The sequence below is a fragment of the Fusarium falciforme genome, chromosome 6, assembly GCF_026873545.1.
Source record: "Fusarium falciforme chromosome 6, complete sequence".
NCBI classification, from domain to species: domain Eukaryota; kingdom Fungi; phylum Ascomycota; class Sordariomycetes; order Hypocreales; family Nectriaceae; genus Fusarium; species Fusarium falciforme.
In genome coordinates this window covers 1,524,847-1,545,437 of record NC_070549.1, presented here as the reverse complement: position 1 = coordinate 1,545,437, position 20,591 = coordinate 1,524,847, and the positions used below count along the sequence as shown (strand labels likewise).

The 20,591-nt window shown below is 50.3% G+C and overlaps 6 protein-coding genes across 6 annotated transcripts; all 6 read left to right on the top strand.

Moving 5' to 3' along the window:
• Positions 1 to 1,007: 1,007 nt before the first annotated feature.
• Positions 1,008 to 3,169, top strand: NCS54_00803000 (Hypothetical protein; the record flags this gene model as incomplete). The annotated part of the gene is made up of 2 exons (XM_053153431.1): positions 1,008 to 2,867; positions 2,921 to 3,169. The coding sequence occupies 2 exons, from the start codon at positions 1,008 to 1,010 to the stop codon at positions 3,167 to 3,169; spliced, it is 2,109 nt and encodes a 702-aa protein (XP_053009406.1).
• Positions 3,170 to 4,105: 936 nt separating this feature from the next.
• NCS54_00802900 (Hypothetical protein) lies at positions 4,106 to 5,416 on the top strand (the record flags this gene model as incomplete). The annotated part of the gene is made up of 1 exon (XM_053153430.1): positions 4,106 to 5,416. The coding sequence occupies one exon, from the start codon at positions 4,106 to 4,108 to the stop codon at positions 5,414 to 5,416; it is 1,311 nt and encodes a 436-aa protein (XP_053009405.1).
• A 266-nt stretch (positions 5,417 to 5,682) lies between these two features.
• Positions 5,683 to 7,441, top strand: NCS54_00802800 (Zn(2)-C6 fungal-type domain-containing protein; the record flags this gene model as incomplete). Its single annotated transcript, XM_053153429.1, has 3 exons — positions 5,683 to 6,501; positions 6,551 to 6,843; positions 6,898 to 7,441. The coding sequence occupies 3 exons, from the start codon at positions 5,683 to 5,685 to the stop codon at positions 7,439 to 7,441; spliced, it is 1,656 nt and encodes a 551-aa protein (XP_053009404.1).
• A 538-nt stretch (positions 7,442 to 7,979) lies between these two features.
• NCS54_00802700 (MFS domain-containing protein) lies at positions 7,980 to 9,911 on the top strand (the record flags this gene model as incomplete). Its single annotated transcript, XM_053153428.1, has 8 exons — positions 7,980 to 8,137; positions 8,191 to 8,265; positions 8,327 to 8,380; positions 8,433 to 8,503; positions 8,554 to 8,765; positions 8,817 to 8,923; positions 8,971 to 9,232; positions 9,285 to 9,911. 8 exons carry the CDS (start codon positions 7,980 to 7,982, stop codon positions 9,909 to 9,911), a joined length of 1,566 nt encoding a protein of 521 aa, XP_053009403.1.
• A 1,490-nt stretch (positions 9,912 to 11,401) lies between these two features.
• Positions 11,402 to 12,577, top strand: NCS54_00802600 (Bac-luciferase domain-containing protein; the record flags this gene model as incomplete). Its single annotated transcript, XM_053153427.1, has 1 exon — positions 11,402 to 12,577. The coding sequence occupies one exon, from the start codon at positions 11,402 to 11,404 to the stop codon at positions 12,575 to 12,577; it is 1,176 nt and encodes a 391-aa protein (XP_053009402.1).
• A 2,574-nt stretch (positions 12,578 to 15,151) lies between these two features.
• Positions 15,152 to 15,922, top strand: NCS54_00802500 (Hypothetical protein; the record flags this gene model as incomplete). Its single annotated transcript, XM_053153426.1, has 1 exon — positions 15,152 to 15,922. The coding sequence occupies one exon, from the start codon at positions 15,152 to 15,154 to the stop codon at positions 15,920 to 15,922; it is 771 nt and encodes a 256-aa protein (XP_053009401.1).
• Positions 15,923 to 20,591: the final 4,669 nt, after the last annotated feature.

Here is a 20,591-nt window from a genome sequence, read left to right as displayed (position 1 = left end):
CCTGGACAACTGGCTTTAAGGCACCTAGGAATCAACTGAGCTAAATCACACAATCAGTCGCCAAGCTCTTTGATGCTATCTATCCAAAATGTTAGCTGCTCATTCACTCTATACAGAATGATTAGCTCAACATACAACTTGAGAGATTTTTTTGAGCTTGCTGGGAGACTTGACAACTGGGAGCGCATATCGCTGCTCCCCAATGTATCATCGCACAGTGATGTTCCCCGTCAAGTCTCAGGTCTCTATGTCAGAACTCAACTTCTCCAGGGCTCGCCTCTGGTTCCCAATTCTAGCATAATCACAAGTATTGGAATACTTGTATCGCCTTGTATTCTTAGCATTGTGCTGGCTGGCTATTATCTAGACTTGGCCGAGATGTGGCTGTATGTGTGTGACGACGATCGGGAAAAACCAGCCAGATAATATCACTATTGAAGTACTTTAACCTCATAACATACCCAAAAGGTAGATCAAGGCAACCTGGCTAGAGAATATCACTATAGTAAATACACTAGCCCAGCGTATCCTCAGCAAACTCGCCTGAGTCGTATCGACTATATCATCGGGATCGCCGCTCGCTTGTTGTCTTGGTATCTGTTTTTTATTTGCCATCCAACTCCCACCGGGTCAGATCATTGCATGCTTCCCACCTCCAATTTGAGTGTAGCGCCCTCCCGCGAAGGTTCTGGCTTGGCATAGGTACTTGGCCGATAACCAAGGTGACCGATCCCGGCAAGGACAAATGACGGGATCAAGCAATCGGACATATCATATCGATCCTATTGACGCCTGCTTTTCCACTTTGATCATTCTGCGCTCATCAAACCGGACGTGGGCAAATCATTCGCGGCTTGGCTGACCACGGCCGGCCTCCCGCAGACACGGCCCAACAAACTCCAACCCCTCTTCCTAGAGGCTGATGTCGAGAAATATGGTTATAAAAGCTGGCCAGGAGGGCTAGATAATTCTTCCAACTCAAACCTTTTCTCATCATCAACGTCGGCATGGTCATGACCAAGCTCACCTCCGACGGCCTCAGCGGTCTTTGCTCCAAGGAGAAACTTCAACTCCTGGATGCCATCGACTCCCTCCGTTCTCATGGCATCAGTCACTACATCTCCCTCCCTCAGATCATCGTCTGTGGTGATCAATCTTCCGGCAAGAGTTCCGTCCTTGAAGCCATCTCAGGCGTCTCCTTTCCAGTCGAGACCAATACCTGCACCCGATTCCCCACTGAGCTGGTTTTGCGAAAGACCGCTCAGCATAGTGTCAATGTTCGCATTGTCCCGCATCATTCCCGCCCAGAGGCTGAGCGAAAGACCCTGGCTGGTTTCCAGGAAACTCTTGACGCCTTTGACGAGCTCCCCAAGTTGATCAACAGTGCGAAGGCTGCCATGGGCATCACAACCCAGGGCAAGGCTTTCTCTAACGACATCCTTCGCATCGAGATCAGCGGCCCCGACCGTCCTCATCTCACTATAGTTGACTTGCCCGGCCTCATCCATTCCGAGACCAAAAGTCAGTCGAGAGCCGATATCGAGATGATCAGGAAGGTTGTTAAGGGTTACATGAAGCAGCCACGGAGCATCATCCTTGCTGTCGTATCTGCAAAAAACGACATTCCAAATCAAGTTGTTCTGCAGTTGGCACAGCAGGCTGATCCTAAGCGAAACCGTACCTTGGGAGTCATCACAAAGCCCGACACTCTCATTGGTGGCACTAAGAATGAACAAAGCTTCATTGATCTGGTCAAGAACAAAGATGTCGAGCTTCGCCTAGGTTGGCATCTTCTTCGAAACTGGGACTCTGAAAAGGACACCTGGGCCCCAGAAGAGCGGGACGCCAGGGAAAGAGAGTTCTTCTCTAAGGAAAGCTGGGTGTCTATCAGGGCATCTCACTGGGGCATCGAACCGCTCAGAAACAGGCTCAGTCAGCTGCTTGTTCAAAAAATCTCCTCCGAGCTCCCCGATCTGATCTCTGAGATTTCCGCCAAGGCTGCCTTGTGTCAAGACCAACTCGACAAGCTAGGCCAGCCAAGGGTTACCGCCCGTCAACAGAGGACGTATCTGATCCAGATCGGCCAGGACTTTCAGGCTATTGTCAAGGCTGCGACAGAGGGAAACTACACAAACCCCTTCTTTGAAGATGCCATGTCCAAGAAAGGATACCAGAAACGCTTGCGAGCCGTCATCCAAAACCTTGCTCTGGATTTCGCCAGGGATCTAGACGAGAGGGGAATGTATATCCGAATCAGCGACAAGAAGGTACCAGGATTCGCTGGTGAGAACCCTACAACAACTCGACAAGGCTACCTTGACAAGATTGTCAAGCTTATGGAAAGAAGCCGCGGCAGAGAGCTGCCTGGTATGTTCAATCCTATGATTGTGGCCGATCTTTTCAGAGAACAGTCCTCCCCTTGGGAAGGCCTCGCCCGAGCCCACGTGGTGAACGTCTGGGATGGTGTTCGCGACTTTCTACGACATGTTGTGAAGCATACCTCCAACTTGAGCACTGTAGAGACCTTGCAGGAGTTCCTTCTTGTGCCGAAACTCGACAAGATCTTCAAGGCACTCAACGAAAGGGTAGAGATGCTTCTCAGCCAGCACCAGGAGGGTCACCCAATCACTTACAATGATGCCTTCACCGACACTCTGCAGGAAGTCAGAGCGGAACGACGAACAGAGGAGATGTTGAACATCCTGAAGAGATACTTTTTGGGAAAGGAGGTTATCATGAGCAACACATACCTCCAGTCAACTGTTGACCTGAAGGTCGTGGCCAAGGACCTAGCCACCCCACCAAAGTCGAACATGAGCCACTTTGCAGCCCAGGAGGTACTTGATGCTCTCGAGTCGTATTACAAGGTTTGAATCCATTGCAGGACTTGTGGTCTCAAACGAATGCTCACCCATTTTAGGTGGCCATGAAGAGATTCATCGACGATGTCGCTGTGGAGGCCATTGAGGGTATTCTGGTTGTCGAGCTTGGCAAGATGATCGACCCCGTTAGCGTTTCGGAGATGTCTGACGACGAGCTGGACCAAGTTGCTGGAGAAACAGAGGTCAGTCGAGCAACCCGCAAAGAACTTGCGACGGAGCTCGCGGTGTTTGAGGGTGGCATGCAAATCTGCAGACAATTCGCGGATTTTGGATTTTTTGGTAGGTAACATCCAGACAGAAAATGCGATGTTTGCAGCTAATTAGAAATTCAAAAGACCTAGATCAGGACGGGCCAGATCTCGATGGGTTCGACTCTCGTTCAGATGCTGAGCCAGCACCAGACTCGGATTCGGACGATACTTCTGACTTGGAGGTTCCAGCTGAGGCTCCAGCAGAGGACAGTTATTACGAAGGGGACATTCCCTCCGAAGAACCACCGTTTGTATGATAGCCTATCCAAACGAAATCCTCCTCTCACAAGCTGATAGTAATTAGGCGTCCGAAGAGGCAGACCCGCAACCGTCGACCCAACATAACCCTTGGGATTTCTGGTTGTCGAAGCAGCAACCTGTAACTATTCCGGATCAGCCGCCAGTGCAAGGCATGACGAAGAAGGAGAGGAAGAAGCTAAAGAAACGGTAGGAGAGAATGGCGGCACTTGTAGCTTTGGATAGCCACCCAGGAGAGTAGCTAGTCTCATTGGGTTCAAAAGCTAGCTATAGATGTCCAGATACTTGATGTGTGTTAAAGATTGAACAATCGTTGAAGAAAGTTTAGTTTGTTGAATATTCTCTCTTCGGCCATTGGCTGAGTTTAAATCTATACGTACCGAGGCCTATAACACCAGCATATGTGAGGGCATGGCCAAGTCATGAAGCGAGGGCATTGTGGGTAGCTATACTAGATTGAGTCAAACTGGCGTGATGAGAGGGGCTCTGCTTATGCCAAGGATGATGGTGAAGCTGACAGCATCAAGGGTCTTTTGTATCCTTGTTCTTGCGATCAGGTGATCGACCTATGTCTAAAACCTCTGGGCCGTAACTTCGCTGCTTCCTTTCTCTTCTCCGCGTTCATTATCTTCAGTCTCAAGACCCAAATAACTCGTCTCTCAGCGCATTTCTCTCCTATCTTTCTTTCACTAAGACGGGGCTCTCATTTTGACCATGGTTCAGCTTCCCGATCTCCCGACGGAGATTCTCGACAAGATCCTCTCCAATATTGGCCCGTTTGACGACGACAAGTTGAAGGAAATCAAAGAAGTGGTCAAGAATTTCGATGGTTACCGAGCCTCTTTGAAATCCGTGGCTGGTCTCTGTCGCACTTGCAAGGCTCTACGACGCGTAGCCCAGCCGATCCTCTATCGATTCCCCCTAGCCTACGACGGTGGCCTCGTTTCTCTTACTCGCACACTGGCAACGCGAGAGGATGTAAAAGAAAAGGTGCAAGGCTTGGTCCTGAAGTTTGCGCCCAGTGGCGAAGAAAAGCAGAATATGGTCATTGCACCAGATGACCAGGACCTCTTCAACAACCTAGTTGCAAAGTATCCAACAAGAGCAAACGGGGAACCGATCGATATTCCCTCAACCTGGGCTACTGGAGAAAAAGACCCGAAGGATGGGTTCGCCTGCAATCCCAAGCTTATTCTGTCCGCCTTGATTCTTACGCAAATTCCCAACGTGGAACGGATCTCGATGGACATGGGTTCGAATGCCGATTTTCCATTCTCCCAACCCGGATCTCTGCCACGTCTTGTCGAGCTTAACGTCCACTATTCGGGCAAATTCTGCCTCGACATGATGGTTCTTGATGGCGTGCTGAAGGCGGCTCCCTCTCTGAAGACGCTCAACGCGGTGAATGTTTATATGGTGGAGGAATCGAAAGGCCTCTCTCACGGCAGCCTCACGACCCTGAACCTCACCGATCCCGCTCTCGAGGTGGGGAGCTTTAGGAAACTCATGGAGGGTTTCCCGAAGCTGGAGCGTCTCTTGCTTCACCCCTCCCATTCTTGCGTATTATCACACGAGACCAGTTTGTCGGCATACCAGATTCTGCGGACCCTGCCCATTCGAGCAGATACCCTACGGCATATCAACCTCCTCATCCGGCCGATGGAGTGGGAGGGCGGCTTATACGAGGCCCCCATACCTAGCCTCAAAGGAATGACGTTGCTGGAAACCTTGTACATCGACTTTGCGAATCTGTATCCGGACGAGGACAAGACGGGGTTGGTAGAGTTCCTGCCGCCCTCGATCCGGAGCTACGAGCAAGACTACTGCCACCCAGAGTTGATGTCCGTGATGCTCGCTTTGGCTGAGAATGCGCCTGAAAAGTTTCCGAATCTGAAAAAGGTCAGCTTTGGGAAGTTCTACGACGACGACGAAGATTCATCTCCTGTAGTTGAGAGGGCTTTTGGAAAAAGGGGTATCGAGTGTGTTTTCGAAACTGATGTCAAGAAGGTTTTGGAAGTGAGGTAGTGATATGGGTCGCGCAACATGATGAGGCTGATGGTTGAGGGCTGTCAGTGTGAACCTCGGACATCCGAAGACGACGGAGCAAGGGTGGATCATGCTATACGTAGTTCTTTTTACGTATAAAGCCATGTCTCGGACGGATTAAGTTTCATCCATTGACTCACGCTAAAGCCGATTAGAAATCGAGTTAAACCGAGCTGAACTGAACTGGCTGATGTTCCGCGACACATGCATGTATCATCAGAGACCACAACTCCGAGATTAATCTCATGGACCGCCGCCCAGCTACGCGATCTTCACTGGCATGTATACCGTGTCGAAATCAGCATCTACGATGTGATGCCGTAAGCCCCTCCTGTTCAAGATGCCAAGGCCTATCCAGACCTTGTTCATATCCCGAGTCGCGCCGCACGGGAAGGTCAAGGGCTCGAAAGCCGACATCACAGAGCCCTCTCAGCGTGTCGACACCGACACAGTCTCTGCTCGAGGATTGCGGGCTTTTGCAGACGAATTCGAATCCGCGAGTCTTTACCACAGTTTCAGATTTTGGGGGCAGTCCAGGATTCGATACCCTTCTAAACCTGTATTACCAACGCTTTCACTGCAGTCATCCTTTTGTTCTTCCGAAAGCCGCCCTTAAGGATATTCTCACTGCTGAGACGCCCAGTGCTCAACAACTCATTTCGGTTATGCGATACATTGGTTCATTCTACACCGATCCACCATCAAACCAAAACCATCTTGTGGATATAAACACAGGGTCTTCTGATGTGGTTGATGGCTTTTCTGTCCAGGCAACTCTACTCATGTCTCTAGCAAAGAGCATGTGCTCTGAGCAAGCGCCATCCGAAGAGCTTCTAACAAAGGCAATCCAACAAGCCAAGAGCATCGGAATGCACGCCAAGGCTTTCGCCGATGCTGTGGAGGCTTATAGTCCCGTGCTTGCAGAAAGCTGGAGGCGGACGTGGTGGATGATATATGTCGTCGACTCCAACTTTTCTGTCATCAGACGCGACCATAGGACGACTCTCAACAGCGCCGACTACGATGTTGGCCTTCCGTGTGAGGATCATGAATATTTTTTAATGGTTTGTTTACTTGTGATCCTACTGAACGACTCTCTGACTTCATTCTCAGGAAATACCTCGGGGTGCCCCTTCATGGCAAGACTACTGTAACAGAGAATTTGCTCTCGAAGACAAGAATTTTTCTTCCTTCGCGTATTTCATCGACGCAAACGACATTTTCGTTTCTTCATTGCGAGCGTCTTACGAATTTCAGGACATTTCCGAAGCAGAGATTCTTTGCGATAATCTCGAGGCCACAATAGCAGGCTGGTTCCTCATGTTGCCAGCTACCAAGCGTGGCCTCTGTATCAAACCTGCCACTGTAGACCAGCTCATGTTTCAGGCATACATGATGATGTACACGTAAGTGAACTATCTGAAGACTCGTACAATATCTAGGAACTCAGGGCTGTCTAGATCGATAACCTACATCCATCGTCCACTTTCCACTCTTCGGTACAATGTCGCCGAAGACATTTCCAGCTGCGGCTCGCCTCCTCCGCCACTCGCTTCTGCAACGGGCATACACAGTCCTTTAGATGGTCGTACGCATCTTGAGAAGTTGCTGGAAGCCATTCAGAAACAGAATCAGTGCCTGATAACCCTACCTGTCGAGGCGGTTCAGATCTCCCCGTTCACCATCTGCATGATCGCGTGCTGCACTATTGCGCACTTAGTTGCCTACAAGTCTGCACTTGGACCTCGCGAAGCTGACGTGGCCCGATCCCGCATACGGGTTTGTATCGGCACTCTCAGACACTATGAAGAAATCTGGCCTCGAGCAAAAAAGATCTTGCGTGAGCTCAAGTGCATCGCTCATACCATTATGGAGTCTGTTGCAATGCCACCGTTGCCATTGGCGGACTGTGAGATGCTGGTTGAGCAAGAAAGTATAACAGTTGATTTGTTGGAAGAAGAGTGGCTGCATGCTTTTGCGAGAGATGATGGCTTGTCAGTGTAAAGGTATACCAATAGTTGATAATTCTAGAGGCGAGGTTTAGGTGACCCTACAGCAGTATGTTCTTATGTAGATGGTGGTGTTCGATCCTAATTCGACCCTAGGTCGATTCAAAATCGAATCTAATTCAATTGAAATATGATTGAAATTCGATTGGAACCAACATACCTTGGTCACTGCTCTTGCGACTACCTACCTCCTGATGCTTAGATCGGGTATGCCTGGCTGGCACATTCCAGCTTCACTCTTCTCAGCCAATGCCTAATATTAAAATGACATTAACAACTGCCTCTCCATTTTAATACTCCACGTCCACCCGTCTTTTATGCTGCCTCATCTCTCATGTTCCTCTTCGGACTCCGACCTATGGCGTCAAGGTCCGAATAGCCTAAGAGTGGGACCAGAGCCAAGAGTCCGAATAGCCTACCCCGGAAATGGAGATGATGGGATTTCAAATCTTGTCTTGAAAATGTTGCATGTTCTGTCTATTTTACCGTGAGGTTTCCCTCTTCCTCTTGTGTGTCATTCGTCTTCACCCATCATGGCGCACCTCTTCCGAACGACGGCCTTTGGCGCCACCGCACGAGCGATATCCGGCGACCGACTCCTGGCGTTTCCAACCGAAAAGCACAAATACCCAGAGAGCCATACTTCAGACACATTGCAGGGTGGTGGTCAGGGTGTAGTGGTTGTTGGGTGGTGAGTGTTGAGCGTTGCAACTCTGGCTCAGGCCAAGTACTCACAGTGACTAGGGAGTCGAGCGACGACCCGGAGAACCCTCATAACTGGTCAACAGCGAGAAAAACTGGGGTTTCGTTTCTGATATGGTATGTTTCGACCTGAAAGCTGCCATCGAGGGAACTGTGCCTTGCTAACGGAGTGGCACAGCATGTATACGTTTACAATCTACTGCGGATCTTCCATCTATGTCCCCAGCACCGAGTGCGTCGTCACCCAGGCCGATATGCCTTCATATAATGCTAACCTTCTATAGACAGGTTACCGAGTCCTTTGATGTTTCCGAAACTGTCGCGTCTCTTGGTCTGGCCCTATATGTCCTTGGCTGTATGTTCAACAACTCTTTTCTAGTGTGTCTAGCTGACTTTGATCTTCAGATGGGCTTGGCCCATTGCTATTCTCCCCCTTGAGTGAGATGCCCTACATCGGCCGAAATCCCATATACATAATCACCTTTGCCATCTTTATAATCCTCTCCGTCGCTGCGGCTTTGTGCCAAACATTTGCTGGCTTTCTTGTCGTCAGGTTCCTCCAGGGCTTCTTTGGCAGCCCGTGCCTAGCAACTGGAGCTGCAACATTGACTGATATGGTACGAAAAACGTGTTGCCCATCTTCCTGCTTCTTATCTAATGTGATGCAGTTCTCTGTTATCTACATCCCCTACAGTCTTGCGGCATGGTCTGGCGCCATGTATTGTGGCCCTGCGCTGGGACCTTTACTCTCTGGATTCTCCGTCACCGCAAAGAGGTGAGTTCTACTTCTGAATAGACTATACCTTCGCTAATGCAAATCAGCTGGCGATGGTCAATGTGGGAGCTCCTCTGGCTCTCTGGCTTCATGTTCATCCCGCTTTTCTTCTTTTTGCCCGAAACTTCGACGCCGACACTCCTGTACTACAAGGCCAAGCGTCTTCAAAAGGAAACAAATTCCTCGAGATACGTCTCAGAATCCATAAGCTCCAACACGGCCTCACGTAAGGACATTGCTAAAATGGCCTTGATAAAGCCGTTTGAAATCACTCTCAAGGATCCAGCTATCGCTTTTGTCAATATTTACGCAAGTACCCATTACACCTAATTGATTGATAAATGCTAACATTAACCCTCAGACTTCCTTCACATACGGCATCTATTACTCCTTCTTCGAAGTCTTTCCACTTGTATACCCAAAGATCTACGGCATGAACCTCGGCGAGTCAAGCGCAGTTTTCGTCTGCGTCCTCATAGCATGCCTTCTTGGCGCTTTCCAATATTGCTCCTGGTACCGTATCTTCACCGAAAAGCGCTTCAAAAAGCTAGGCACTTTTGATTCCCCCGAAACATACCTACGCCCTGGGCTTGGAGGAGTCTTTGGTGTCACAGCTGGTATGTTCTTATTCGGCTGGGCTGCTCGAGGCTCTATCCATTGGGTTGTGCCAACCATCGGCATCGTCATGTATTGTGGATGCGGATTTGTTGTTGGAATCGGCATCTTTATCTACTTGCCACTGAGTTATCCGCAGTACGCAGCCAGTCTCTTTGCCGCGAACGATGCAATGAGGAGCTCATTTGCTGCTGCTGCGATCCTCTTCGGGAGACCGCTGTATATCAACATGGGTGTTGCAAAGGGTTGCAGTCTGCTGGGTGGCTTGAGTGTATTTGGTGTGATTGGTTTCTGGTACTTGTTCATCTATGGCGAAAAGCTTCGCAAGAAGAGTCGATTCACCGTGCATGACGAAAGTCGAGATTCATCGTAATGCATAGTTGCATTGAGGGCGGACTATATTTCTACTGAGAAATACAGTTTCGTCCAGATGCATTCGGCGGTCGAATTCTGGGAACTGAGGCTCCGCAAAAGTCCAAGTTGCGGCAACATTATCTAGGTATCCAGGATAACAAAACTCTCCTCGCAACTCAACGGTACTTGTATATAGCAATGAGACTCTCTGTCATCGGAAAGTGAGCCGTCTCCGAAGATCCGACGGCTGTGCGTGAGAATCCTGTGGCCAGAAAAACTGTAGTTGTGTTCGCATATTATCGCCATATATGTTGAATCGCTCTGGCTGCTCATCTGAACTCTCATCGCACCGTTTTAAACCGATCGTAGAGACTCTCGAGTCTCAGATGCGCTCAACGGGTTGAAATCGAGTCCAATCGAGGCGCCGAGAAATTCTCCGGGTCCAAAAAGTCCCCCAGAGGCCAAATCGAGGAGTTTCGAAATGCGGAAAGTTTATGAAGCATCTGGCGATATATGCAACGAGAATTCCGCAACTGGCTCCTGACAACTCCCCTTCAACTTTTTCCTGGTCAAATTCGTCGCTCTCTGCGGCCTGATCATCAAGGTGAGGTGTTTTTTGTGAAAAGAGAAAAGGTTGTCGAGCACGTACTTATCCCACTCGGCAGTGAAATCCTTTTAAAGGCTTCTTCTCGTGGGAGCTTATAAATACCAATGCAGCCTAAACCTGTGCCTTCCGATAATATCCTCAGTGTGTGTACGTGTAGGGCGCCTATCACGTCCTCCCATGACCTCTCCTCCACCGAGCTGATGGTCGATAGATCATGCCATGGGGAAACGGGCAGCTCTTAAACCCGAGATTTCGACATCTCTCGCCAATGGGAGGTCCGAGATGGTGTTTGGCTGTCAGCCCAATCTGCAGATGGCCCGCCCCGGCGCTGGCCGGTTGCAACACCTCTGTGGAGCTCCCTCCGGGTGACGCCATCGCGGACCCTGGCCGATCAGAGGGCGACCACAACCCGGAGGGGCAGGGCTGGGCTGTGAGCGGGGGAGCCTTGAAGGAGTTCGGGGGAGGTTTACCGGGGGAACGTGATTTTCGGCTCCGGCTTCGTTGCTCGGACGTCAAGACGGCTCGAGTGTCTGGGCGACTGCATCTCGACAACAGGGTCTCGGACATGAAGCTTAACTTGAAAAGATCAACGCATTCTCCATCGAGGATGCTTGTTTGGCTTATCTGATTGATCAATTGGATACTTTACCTGATTGCTCCAGTTCCGGGACATGCTAACCCGATTAGCCGACATCGGTGCCGTGCGAAGGCGTCATCATCCAACATCTGTCGCAATACCTATTTCGCCATTCTGGAGATTAATAATGAAACCTCACTAACATAAACGGGTCCTAACTGGACGGCAGAAAACAATCAAGATAGATATAAAGAGAATTGAATATCCAGAGTCAGACAACCTCTTCTTCCTCTGCAGATTCAATCATCAAACCAAATCAGTCAAAATGGCTCCTCCTACCGAGTTTATCAGCGTGACCTTCCCCAACGCCTCTACGGAGCTGGACCCCATCCCCGGCGCTGGCATCGATCCCGAGTACCTCGTCCGCTATGCCCGGTCTCTGGATGATCATGAGTTCAACTACACTCTCATCCCCTACCACTCCTCTTCCTTCGACCCCTTCACCATTGGCGCTACTATCCTCGCTGTGACCAAGAAGATCAAGATTGTCATCGCCCTCCGCCCCAACACCGTCTACCCTACTGTTGCTGCCAAGTCCCTGGCTACTCTTGACCAGCTCGGCAAGGGCCGAGTTGTTGTTCACTTCATCGCCGGTGGCAACGATGCTGAGCAGGCCCGTGAGGGTGACTTCCATAACAAGGAGGAGCGATATGAGCGCCAGGAGGAGTACATCAAGATTCTCCGCCGCGCCTGGGCCTCCACTGAGCCCTTTGACTGGGACGGCAAGTACTACAAGTTCAAGGACTTCAGCAGCCACGTCCGCCCTGTCAACGGCCACATTGACGTCTCTGTCGGTGGCTCCTCTGACGCCGCCTACCGCACTGGTGGTGCTCTCGCCGACATCTTCGGTCTCTGGGGTGAGCCCCTCAAGGAGACCAAGGAGCAGATCGACCGCATCTACGCCGAGGCTGAGAAGGCTGGCCGCAAGGACCGTCCTCGCATCTGGGTCACCTTCCGACCCATCATCGCCGAGACTGAGGAGCTCGCCTGGGCCAAGGCTCACCGAACCCTCGATGCCCTCAAGACCAACCGACCTTCTCAGATTGGCAAGTTTGCCCCCAACGACAGCACCCCCCAGAACGTTGGCTCCCAGCGTCTGCTGGACATTGCCAAGAAGGGCGAGGTCCAGGACCGCGCTCTGTGGTACCCTACCGTGACGGCCACCAACGCCCGCGGAGCCTCTACCGCTCTTGTCGGTTCTTACCAGACAGTCATCGACTCTATCCTCGATTATGTTGACCTCGGTGCCTCTCTCATCTCCATCCGTGGTTACGACAACCTCAACGATGCTATCGACTATGGCCGATACATCCTGCCCGGTGTGCGAGCTGGTCTGAAGGAGCGGGAGAACAAGGCCAACAGTGCTTCTAAGGAGGAGCCCCCCAAGGTTGAAGCCGCTGGGGTCCCCGAAGCCCCCAAGGTGGTTCCTGTTTCCGCTTAAGTGCAAAAATTGATGGTTTTGACTGGTTGGAATTGAATCCATAGTATGGCGTTTAACATCTCGAGCTATCAATAAATTCGTAAAACATGATACTACTCTCCTTGGCATCCGTGATGATTTTAAGATATGCTTTATACACTATCTAACTACAATAGGTTTTATAGCCCCCGGCGATCTAGATATATTGGTTGTGAAAGAACAGGGACAAAAGCACACTGGGGACGAGGCAACATCTCACAAGGTAATGGATGTCATGTGCCATGGGCAGTGGCACTAGATGACTGACAAGAATGGTTCCGGGCTAGGTGTTAAATATTGTTCTATTCGCTAGCAGTTGTATAAATTATGAGAGTTGAACGACGACATCTGCAGCATGGGCATCTTTGCAAAAATGCCATCCGCGATGGCGGAAATCAAAACCGCAAGCACGTCTACAAACTCTTCTAGCATTGATTTGAAGCGTATAAGGAACTGTCCTTGGGTTTCTTCCCACCCATTACATGAAAGGGTTGCACTCTCTGGTAGAGTCTCGACTTACAATGCGGTCTCTCTTAATGGGCAAACATTCTTGCTGTATTGAGGAAAGACCAGTTGCCAAGCATTATCTTCTCCACTCTTGATGTGAGTAGTAGTTAAATTATTATAGACAACACTCGACAAATAGGCCAGTTGGCGGTGATGTACTCTGGCAACTATTCCTATCAGCCAAGTACCTGGCTTGTAAGCTCCAACATCATATAGGCCTAAAAGTATTGTGTCAATGTGCTTACATGGTAATCATCTTATATACGACCGTTGTTTACGCCCTGCCTTTAAGATGGAAACTAAAATCAAAAGCTTTTCGACAACAGGGATCGATCACGTATCACGCTTCAAGCCAAAGCCTTCTCCACTTGTCACATCTGCCCTTGGCCATCCACACCATAGAGCACATGACTTGCTCTACACTAATATTTGAGTTCGGGGTTACATATGTCTGAGAGAAAAGACAATGAAATTTACCGTGGTGCACAATTGCCTGGTTCTGTTCTCTACTAGGCTTAACTCAAGTGAGGATCTACACCACGCGGTGCATAAAAGTTCGGTATAACACGACAGCTTCACACTACCTGGAACCGATTTAAAATAGATATCTCCCATGATAGATATAACCAGAAAGGAACTTAACATGGATGGCTCAGACCAGGGAGATATGATTTCGAGGAGACACGTGACTATCACGTGGATGTCAAGGCCTATCTGACTTCAAACACCATTGCTGGCATCATCAACGGCATCCTGAGAATGCGCAAAAAGGTGGCTGATCCCTCGTAATTGAGGAACCAGCTTGATTGATGGATTAGATGCCCCGTACTGGAATCGAACCAGTGATCTTATCATGTCGTTGAATTACTAGTGATACGCTTTACCACTGAGCCAACGGGGCTTGTTGGGGCCTTCAGATGTTGGGACTATAGAGGCGGTGGACGGAGCCCAGCTCCACCGACAACTCCACCACCTGTTCTAGGGTATTTCTTGGTTGCGGACAGCGTCAATGGATAGGCATTGAGCTCCGTAATCATAATCATTGCGGTTTACTGTCTGAGGAGTTTCGATAGGAAATGACAACATGTCTATCCAATCTGTTGTCCGGGTGTGATTTTCTTTCTTTCAACCAAGTGAACCCAGTAGCCAGAGAGTCCTTCTGGGAATCAATTATCCGGATAATTTCCCCTCTTTCAACCAAGTGAGCCCATCAGCTCGAAAGTCCTTCCGGGAATCAATTATCCGGTTTGGAGTACTCCATTTACATTGATTGATGGCTGTGACTCGATACAGGTTCCTGTGAGTCAACCCGATCTCTCCTAGTCGTAGCCGAACCTTCCAAGAACATTGATTCCACTATTGATCTCAAATGCCTCTTTCGGAATCATTCAAGATGTGTCTGCCGTTCAAGACACCTCCGCGGCCCCACAACCAAAAATGATTCCAAAGATCAGATCACCCCATCTACCGAATAGGAAATTGACTCACGAGTTCAGCTGCGGGTATGGCTCCAGCCCTGCAGCGTGGCGTACCACGAGGGAGTTTGCGGGGCACGACAAGCAGTCACCACTCTAACACGAGTGTTAACATCTGGCTGTCTTTGACCCTGTTTCTCATCACATCTGTTAGGATCTGTCAATGTGACCTCGAAGGTTTGTGGCAGGCGGGAACTATGCACAAAACGGGCAGAGAATCTTTTCCCCTTGGCATTGCTAATTCCGTGGTTCCAATACGCGCCCACATCGGGCTAGGGCGCTTTCAGGTAATAAGAAGCATATTGATGCTGTTACAAGGGACGGAGTGATTCCAGGTATTCGGCTCCGGTTTAGTCATTGACCGCAGAAGCCGAGGACCCTCGGTTTGACAATTACGGTGACACCATTGGCTGAGGGGGTTGTTTCATGGATGCATGAGCAAGGTGATTGTATGACTGCCAAGATAAGGGCTTTGGTATTTAAACCACCGACATCCTCGTCCTGTTTGAGACAATCAGATTTAATTCAACCGAGATTTTCTTCTCTCACTTCTCATCGTCAATATTCGGCAACCATGTATATCAAAGGACCTCACGGCGAGGCTGATATTTCAGTCTTGCGAAAGTTGATCCGAGAGAACCCTCTTGGTCTTCTCACCACAGCCATCTCTTCTCCCAACTTTGATTTTCTTCAGTCCAGCCATATCCCCTTTGTGCTAGACGTCGAAGATGAGTCAAGCGAGACCGAACTGGGAAAGCTGCGAGGCCACCTGGCGAGGGTGAATCCTCAAAGCAAGGCCATGATCGAGAGCCTCTCTGAGAATCCCCAGCTGAACAACGTCATTGAGCAAGACGTCATAGTCATCTTCAACTCTCCGATTCAGCACTATGTTACGCCCAAATTTTACACAGAAACAAAGCCCACCACTGGCAAGGTCGTTCCCACATGGAACTACGCCGCAGTACAAGTCTACGGCCGCGCCAAGGTATTTTACGACACCAAGGCCGAGGAGACGGGCCAGTTCCTCACGAAGCAAATTGGCGACCTCAGCTACCACGCCGAGACTCAAGTCATGGGCTTCACCGGCGGCGATAACCCCGTGGACTGGAAGCTGACAGACGCCCCGGACCGGTTCATCCAGCTCCTGCAAAAGAGCATCATCGGCATTGAGATTGAGATTACAAAGATGGGAGGAAAGTTCAAGATGAGTCAGGAGATGGGTATGGGTGATCGTGAGGGTGTCATCAAGGGATTTTCGAGGTTGGAGTCTGAGAGGGCGCAGGAGATGTCCAAGCTTGTGCAATATCGAAGCGATCTGAAGGAGGCAAAGAAGGCCCAGGCATGATTGACATGTGTTAAAGAGTAAACGACAAAAAGACTAAGAACAGAATACCATGATTTTTTTCACGGGCCCAACTTCTATGTGTACTGGCTGCGGGTGACTCGACCCAACCACCCAATTTCGCACCATGTCAGTCACATGTTGGCTGAAACGCTAGACAATCCTTCCGCCGTAGGCAGCAGATGCCACGCTTAACCTTCACGCTGATCTTTTTTTTTTTTTTTCCCCTTTCGTAAAGTGTTTACAATATGGCTAAAACTAGATATTCAAACCCATCGGAGCTACAGAAGCGTCAACTGGCGTTTATACTATCTCGCCAGAATCGATCCTCATCATCCGACCAGGCCCAAGAATCCAGCCGAGATGGAACCAAAAACACCAGTATCAACTTTGAATCTGCCGTCTCCCAACAGAATAGCCTCATTTGCAGACTTCCACCCGAGATACGTTCCTCCATCTACTTGATCCTCTGGAGGGAGGCGGGTCTGACGCAACACGTCAACCCAAAAGGTGTCTGGGATGAGCATCCCTTCCACTATAAGTGCACCACCCAGCAACTTTTTGGGCTTAATGAACAAGCCCCCGAGAGCCTTGCCGGTGCGGAAGCAGTCACGCAGTCGGATGCCGAGGAGCGGGCACAGTTGGACAAGGGCTGTTACTTCTGCCGTCTCAAATTCGACTATGGCTTTGATGAAGTGGGAGGTCCTCCACCTACTTTGGAGAACAGCGCGTTCTTGCCCATGTTGTTGAGCTGCAAGACAATGTGAGTTGAAAAGATTCCCCTTAATACCTTGCTGGTGCTTATTATACATCATAGTCACCTTGAAGTACTTGAGTCGGTTGGCCGCCACGTGTGCTTCAACTTTCTCTACTTCTCCTACGCAACGCACTTCTTAATCGACCTTCAACCCCCGATGGCGTACCACCTTCGACACATCTGCATGGTACAGAACCTCTGCGGCGAAGAGTGGCAGTGCCAGAACGAATGGATCAAGCTCACAAACGTCTTTTATCAACTCCAAAAACTAAAGCGCATCACTTTTTACATGGACGTAGATCAAATCGGGTGGTGGCGCGTGTTACCTCGTCGACAGGTCCTAAATCCAAGGCTCTGCTTCTGGTTTGCGTGGCTGCCTCCTCATATCAAGTTGGAGGTTTCTATTCCTTGTGACTCATTGGAGGACACAGAGGTAGGAGAGAGGGGGTACTTTTTCCGATTTCTCAAGATGAGCGGGGGCTTGGTTGAGGGAGCTACTCTGGACATGATTCTTGGGGAGGACCATCCCAAAACTCGGCCAGAGGTGACACATTACCCTCGTCTTGAGTTGCCAGAATAGAGCTTGCTTGGATCAAAAGATTTCATAATATTATAAATTATTTCAAAGTATCAGGTCTGTACATGGGATGTCGCTGCCTGAGTGATGGAACGCTTCAAGACAGGCTTCGGACATCCTTCATCCAATAGCTGATGCCATGATGTGGCATTCAAGAGCCGATCCCCTTGATCCAAATACCGCAGTATAGAATTATACTGGGCAAAATCTCTCTGATCCAAAAGCTTGTACTCGATTAGGAGCTGGTGTCGACTCTCTTGCGTGCTCGCCACCTCCCGCCAGGCCTCTTCCTCCGAAACACCAAGACCGCCGAACCATGTACTCGAAAGCCGCACGTCAGGCTGCTCCGGGTCTGCCTTGTATTGGAATATGCATGAGGTCCAGGTGTCGGTGTGCCAGAGTTCCATCCTTTGCAGCTTTTCCATTCTTTGAGCCACCGTCGCCGCTCGGAGGATCAAATGTTGGTACCCGGTAGGTCTGAGCCAGGCAGAGCTAAGTGAGATTCGCTCCAGCCTCTTCCATTTTGCCCCTTGTAGGAAATCGGATTGTTCGTGACGATGTAGAAAACAAAGTCCATGGCGTCAACATTGTGGGCAATGTGCAGCTCCTCGAGCCGCTGGCTTGGCTCAACTAGAGCCCTGGCTAAGGCATGGGTGGGGTTTCTCCGACTGCGTAATTTGGCAGAGGTCATGTCGTCATAGCAGGCAACTGATCTGAGAGTCTTTTTGCTCTTGAGCACTTCGCCCAATAGCAGGGCATGTTCCTCGTCCCGTACCCAGTAATACCCCAAGCCGTTGAAAAGGGCACCCCAGTGCTCATAACGGAGATGCTTGAGCTGGGTCAAGCTTTGTATGATTGGCTGTAAAGTTTTTGGAACTGAGAAGTATCGAAGGCACTGTCGTCGAATAACGAAGGTGTCAACCACCCTGACACAAGGCAATGTCTTTAACCGCTTGACAGGTTGCGCACGCATGTCGAACCGTAGCCCTATGAGTTCTCCGAACGGTCTCGGCTTGTGGTGTGAGATGCATTTGTGAGGCCTATCACCAAAGGCTCTAGCATTGCGTCATATGAGCTGCTCCGGGCCCATTACCCCCATCCAGCCCTTGTCATTGATTCGCCTTCGCATTTTCGGACCCCCGTAACGAAGGTCGCTTGGAGAATGCGCACTCATCTCGAAAGTAAAGCCTTGCCTCGTCGTAGTAACGGCATCCTTCTTTTTCCAGCCGGATAAGGTGTCAAAGAGCTCCCAGACGGCGTTGGTCAAGGTGAACTTGTTGGCCCTGTCCTCAACAATCGTTTCGCGTACACGGCATTCCTCGCAATCGTATTCTGTAAGCTCTAGACGAAGCCACAGCCATCGTACGAGCGGTCTCCGACGGCCTTGAACAAAAGCGGCGAACTCGGAAACGTCGGATTGGTGGAGAGTGAGGTCGCCAAATGTTTCTGTTTCGAAGAGATGCTGCCATTCTTGAGAGACGGCGGCACATGCTGACAACTTGGGTGATCGAACTTGTTTGAACGATTCTACCGCATGCCCAACAATCATTAATTTCAACTCACCGGGTAGACGTTCCCACGAGGCGAGTGAGCTGGCGGGTTGACGAGGCATTGTCAATCGTGATTCACCGGCGCTGTGGGGAATCAATCGTCGACGGCAGTGACTGAAGGTGAGAGTTGGGCTAGAATAGATCTAGTCGCCGTTATATATTAGTCAAGATTAAGGTTGATGCAGCAAGAAAGAGTCATCCCTAGATCTGACAGATGAACCATAAAGCAGTGGCTGCATCCATGTTGACATCATTCAACATAGGTAACAAGCCAGGTGAAAGAGATCCTGCTTCGGAGCTCGCAATTGTCAAGCAGTGCTCGTGCAACCTGCCTTTACCAGGTAGATACATCTGGGCTCTGAGGTATCCATCCTGAGCTTCTGGGCCAGCACTATAGAAAAGGACTTGCTACCTGCAGTCACAACAGTCGTCAAACTGTTCGGCGAGAAGAGTTTCGCTGAGAAAAGCTTACTCGCGTGAGTCAAGGTCCTGCGCATCACCCAACGACTGAAGCTACTCATCCGAATACCGAGAGGGCTCGGGTTCGTGTCCCGAGTCTGTTGAAAGAGATGGTGGCCTGTCGATAGCTAACAAGGAGCGATCCCTGTAGTCAGTCATTTGCGGCTAGTGTTGAACACAGTCCTATTGTAGCGGATCTATCTGCAGCCGTTGTGTGTTGAGCCATGTCGATATATGGTACCTCGTGGCACAGAGCCAGTGCCAGTCAGGCATTTTGAATTGATGAATCAGAAGACGAACACGCGTGCGAGAGACTGGCACCAGGGATGCAAACAATGCCGAAGGAAACCCGGGACGTGTTGCCGAGTGGTTCCCTTGGCTGAGAGCGATTCGAGTGGAGCCTGTTTGTGATTGTGATGGATCATGTTGCTGTTCTCTCATCATCAGTAACTCGTCTCTTGTTCATGTTTGTCGTGAAAGGAGCCCGTCGACGCTCACCGTCAGCCCTGAAATAGATACCCAAGAAGAAGAAAAAAAAGTGAGGAGAAGAGGATGAGCCGCAAGAGACTTCTATCGTTCCGAATGCTTTATTACACAAGGCTCGACAAGCCTCAAGCCTCATCTCGATAATCTCGGCCGCCGTCCGATCACGATAGCCGACAAGTCCGTGCCGGAGCCAACATCAGCCCACCAATTCCCTCCAGAAGCAAGCGGGTCCGTCTCGGTAGTTTTTGTGCCCGACAAACCCTTGGAGCGAACGACGGCGGCCGGGCCACCACGTGGAGTCGGCCATTGGAACTCGATTCGCGTACCTCTCCAGACTCCAGAACAGTGGGCAAACTCGGTTTCCACTCACACAAAACTCAATAAGCTTTAGAGGCTCTCCAAGTCGTTCTCTGGAGAGAAATCACTGCTCCCACGTGTGTCGTAGCGTCGATTGATCCTCCGGGGCGTGACTATCACGAGCCTTTGATCTGACAGGCCTCATGCCCAAACAAGGCACGGCCGCCCACTCTCCCCACGCCCATAGACCAACCGCAATCCGGCCGATTGCTACCTTGAATGTCGCGTCTGTCACGTATCGCGTCGTCAAAAGCCTCCCGAGCAACGAATCAGCGGCCCCACGTGTCGGCGTGGGTCGCCGTGTGGAACCTCCATCGGGAGCGAGATGAGGGGTTTGAGGCGGGTCCTTGAGAGCCTCGAAGCTCGTTCTCGGCGAGTCAAGTGTGACGGAATGCGAATGTGCGTGTAGAAACTCGTTTCATGACTATTCTGGACAAGACTATCTCGCGTTTGCCGCCCAGAAGTCGTGAGTTGACTGCTTGAGGC